Consider the following 3894-nt stretch of genomic DNA (forward strand, 5'->3'; position numbering starts at 1 on the left):
ATTTAGTCTGTTTTAACGCTATTGTTTAAGCATGATAATGATTTTATCTTGGTGATGTTTTCACTTCCGGTTGGTTTTGTCCCTCTTCCTGTTTACTTGGTTGGCCTCCCAGTAGGACTCGACCAGCCATTTGCGAACAAATGACTTTAATTTGTATATTCTGGCACAGGTTTGAGGAGAAGAATCACTACATGAAATTGTAGGCTGCGACATTAGCATCTCTCGCGAGTTGTTAGCTAGCTCTCCGCCCACTGACTAGCTGCTTGCCACTTCTAGTCAACAGGTCGAGTGGACGTGCTTATGCCGCCATGACAGTTAGGTATGTTAAAATATTACTCCAAACAACACCAACAAAGCTACTGGGGTGGAACTCCGTAACAAATTATTACAAATCGTCTCACATTTTTATGAAATTGGAGCAATTTAGAAATGAAGTTCTAAGCTGGGCGCTCCATTTTTGTCGTAACTGTAGCAGTTGTTGACTTAATTGTTATTGTTTTATGGCATTTTAATATACATGAACACACATATATATTACTTACACAACTTTAATATTTAATCTTAAATGTGTTTGAGTTTGCGCCATTCATTGGCTACTGTCAGCTTTAATTCGGCTTTTTGTGTTCTAGCCCCACCTGCTGGCTTAAGTGGAACATGACAGGTCAGTAACTCGTTTGCTGTGTTCTCTGCACACATCAAACACCATTCAACTTACAGCAGTATCAAAATATGTGCACGTACGTTTATGATATAAAACAGTTGTATACAAAACAATTGTATACATTCACTTGTCCTTGCATCATTTTTATGGCACAGAATAATGTAGCAGCATGTAGTTTAAAAAGTACATCTCCATCATGCATTGTATTAAGAAACATAAATCACATATTTGAGTCACACAAATTTGTACATTTAAAGATTTGATTGTACCCATGGGGTATAATAACGTTTTGTGTACATTCCCTTGCTTGGAAATTGGCACAGAATAATTTTAATGCACAATGTTTATTTTTGGACCTGCAGCTCTTTCACATGCAGAAGAAATATTTCACTCAACTCATGTTCATGTTTCACAGAGAGACTGACCCTGAAGTGACACAAGAATCAAACACTCTCATGTCCGGGTATGACCCACTTTTCATGCAGTTTTTTTTATATAAAAAAGTCAAATACACAAGCTAATTAAATGTAAAATAAATTTGGTTGGAATTAATTCTGCTGCCAAACTTATCAAACAAGCTGTCAAAGTAAAACATGACTAATTACATTTTGAAAAAGCACCATATTTTAGACTTGATGCTTGTTTTTTTAAGTATGCTGTGCAGCAGCGTTTTCCATCTTAAAATCCTCAAACCAGATTTGACTAATATTAAAGTAACACCGATTTTTTAAAATATACCTGCAAGCCAAACTATTACATACATACGTCTGCTCAATCTAATAAGATCCAGTAGCCCCGATACTTACACTCAGAAGTCACAACATCAGGTACACGTACACAGACCAGTGAGAGCCAATACAAGAGCTGTATCAAGATAAAAGTACGAGGTTTAGGGACTCTGTCAAGGAGATATTCATCTATGTATATTGCTGAGGTTGCAGTTGTGTAGTTATCCTGCATGGTGCTGAGGTGTTTTTCATATTTGGCCTTTTCATAAAACTGCAAAAGGCTGCCACAGTACTAAAATGATATATTACAGTGCCAACCATAATTGAGCATTACTTTTACTGGGTGCAACTTAGTGATGCCATTTGTGTTCCTAATGTTGTGTTTGTCATGATCCATTCATACCAGCTGCCACTGCTGAGACCATTCTAATTGTAAAGAGTACTTAAAAGTCCATTATAAGATAGTTAGAGGTATTTTAGTGACTGACCCGAGCTGGGGGTACCGAATGTGCATGTGACCATCTCGCCTCTTCTGATGTGTGTCGAAGGGGCATGGGCTGGTGACGCCTTCACTGATGACGCCCCCTGATTTGGATCAGCTGCTACTTCATCCTCGCCTCCTTGAACGGTGGTGGGTTCGACGCTGAACGGGTGGAAGTTGACACGAGCTATGTCGTAGTCCCACGCATGTCTCATTGCGAAGTCCGTGAAAGATGGAGCGTTCGTGATGGCCGCTCGCTGTTCCGTGTCTTTCCTGCGTAATGACGCGTAGCTGGTGTCATTCGTATTTAAAGACGGCGGGGAGTCCTGATCCCCGATCCAGCCTATATTGTCACCTCCACTTTCTTTCACTCGAGTCACTGCCATTTTCAGCCTCCTACAACCCTTCAAGAGTAGGTTCTTCCTGCACAGAATGTACACCCATGGGTCCAGAATTGGGTTGAAGGAGGCGAAGCGGATGGCCAACAGGTCGCTACGGTAGTCAGGATTCCCTCCAGCAGAAATATAAGCAGGATCGTAAAGCTGGTTCACAAATATTCTCACCTGACACACAGAAAGAAAATAATACATTACCATTAGAAATACCACAGTGTGTCAAATAATGATCCAGAGGAGTGACAACCAATACTTTGTTTTGTAAATAAATAATAGTCTGGTTAAGCATTTTTTGCAGGCTTTGGTGCCAACTTGATTTCCTTCAGACTAAATTCCCTTTACTTTACATCATATTTGCCAGTCCCACTGAATAAACCAGCCATTTACTAGCATAGATGGCACCTCGAGGGACTGAAATCGGTTCCTACTGGGCGTCAATTTCAGCCATCAGTACCGATAATGCAGGTGATGTTACATTTGGCTGAGTTGAAGAGGCCAGGTCTTACCACTAGAGGGATGGAGCACACCAGGAAAACGATGGTCATGAAAACGAGAAGCCAGAACATTTGGATCTCTGCTGCAGATGTAACCGACTGCAGTCGCGGGAAGCGGCGCCGTGACCCCCCCTGGTCGCACACCTCGGCCCGGACGATCCCCGTCCTCTGGTTCATCCCCACCAGAGACTTGCACACGGCCAAGTTGCACAGCACGGTCACGGCGATGAGCAGGAGCATCACTCCGCCGTAGAGGAAGGAGTAGCAAGCGCCAACCGGATCCATCGCCCTCCAGTCCAGGAAGCACCAAGTTCCCGGAAAGTGCCTGACGTGCCGACCGAAGCCGAAACTGGGCATGATGCACAGGACGATGTTGGCCAAGTAAGCCGCTAGAAGTGCGAAGCGAGCCATGGATCTGTCTATGTGCTGGGAGTAGAGGTAGGCATGGTTGATAGCCAGGTACCTCTCCACCGCCATGGCGCACAGGATGGTCATGCCGGCAGAGCCGAAGAAGAGCATGGAGAAGGAGAAGAAGTGACATAGCAGAGCTCCACCGGGCCAGCGGTTCGCCACGTAAGTGGCTATCACCACCGGGCTGGTGAAGCATGTGCCCAGAAGGTCCGTGATTGCCATGCCGCACACCAGCGTGTAGAAAGTGGTCTCCTTCTGCTCCTTCTTGGAGATGCACAGCACCACGATGGCGATGAGGTTGCCCAGGACGCCCACGCCGAACATAGTGGCTGAGGTGGCCAGAGACTTGGACTCGAGCCTCAGCGTGGGGAACACGCTGTGGTTGTGACCCAGGGGGAGATGCGTCTCGGAACCATTTGTGTCCAACGCGATGGTGTCGTTGATCATAATTTAGAAGAAGACCAAACCTTATCAAATCTTAACAATGAGCGTCCACTAACTTTATTTTAAAGTTGGACGAGCCTGTGATGGAAATAGAACAATTCGTCCCACAAATACATGACGAAAAGTTGCAAAAATGGCCATCAGCTGCGTCTAGCTGACTTCCACGAGTGTTATTATCCCGCATGGAGGTGCGCCTGTTTGCGTGTACACGCTCCCCGTGCGGGTATTTAAGCTCGGTGCTGATGTCAGGACTGTGACGTGCGGGTTGCATGCACCATCC

General features: G+C 44.9%; 1 protein-coding gene across 1 annotated transcript; it reads right to left on the reverse strand.

The window, feature by feature from the left end:
- Positions 1 to 1105: 1105 nt before the first annotated feature.
- Positions 1106 to 3617, reverse strand: ptger4c (prostaglandin E receptor 4 (subtype EP4) c). Its single transcript, XM_058065982.2, has 2 exons — positions 2772 to 3617; positions 1106 to 2433 (listed from the first exon to the last, which is right to left on the reverse strand). Exons 1-2 carry the CDS (start codon positions 3615 to 3617, stop codon positions 1855 to 1857), a joined length of 1425 nt encoding a protein of 474 aa, XP_057921965.2. The 3' UTR covers positions 1106 to 1854.
- Between the last annotated feature and the right edge of the window lie 277 nt (positions 3618 to 3894).

Source organism: Doryrhamphus excisus, linkage group LG6 (genome assembly GCF_037039965.1).
Source record: "Doryrhamphus excisus strain RoL-2023G ecotype Guam linkage group LG6, RoL_Dexc_Guam_v1.1, whole genome shotgun sequence".
Taxonomy (NCBI): Eukaryota; Metazoa; Chordata; class Actinopteri; order Syngnathiformes; family Syngnathidae; genus Doryrhamphus; species Doryrhamphus excisus.

Coding starts and splice junctions, on each gene's coding strand:
- ptger4c (XM_058065982.2), bottom strand. CDS start 3,617: ATGATCAACGACACCATCGCGTTGGACACAAATGGTTCCGAGACGCAT. Junction 2,434..2,771: donor TGTGCTCCATCCCTCTAGTG/GTAAGACCTGGC, acceptor TCTGTGTGTCAG/GTGAGAATATTTGTGAACCA.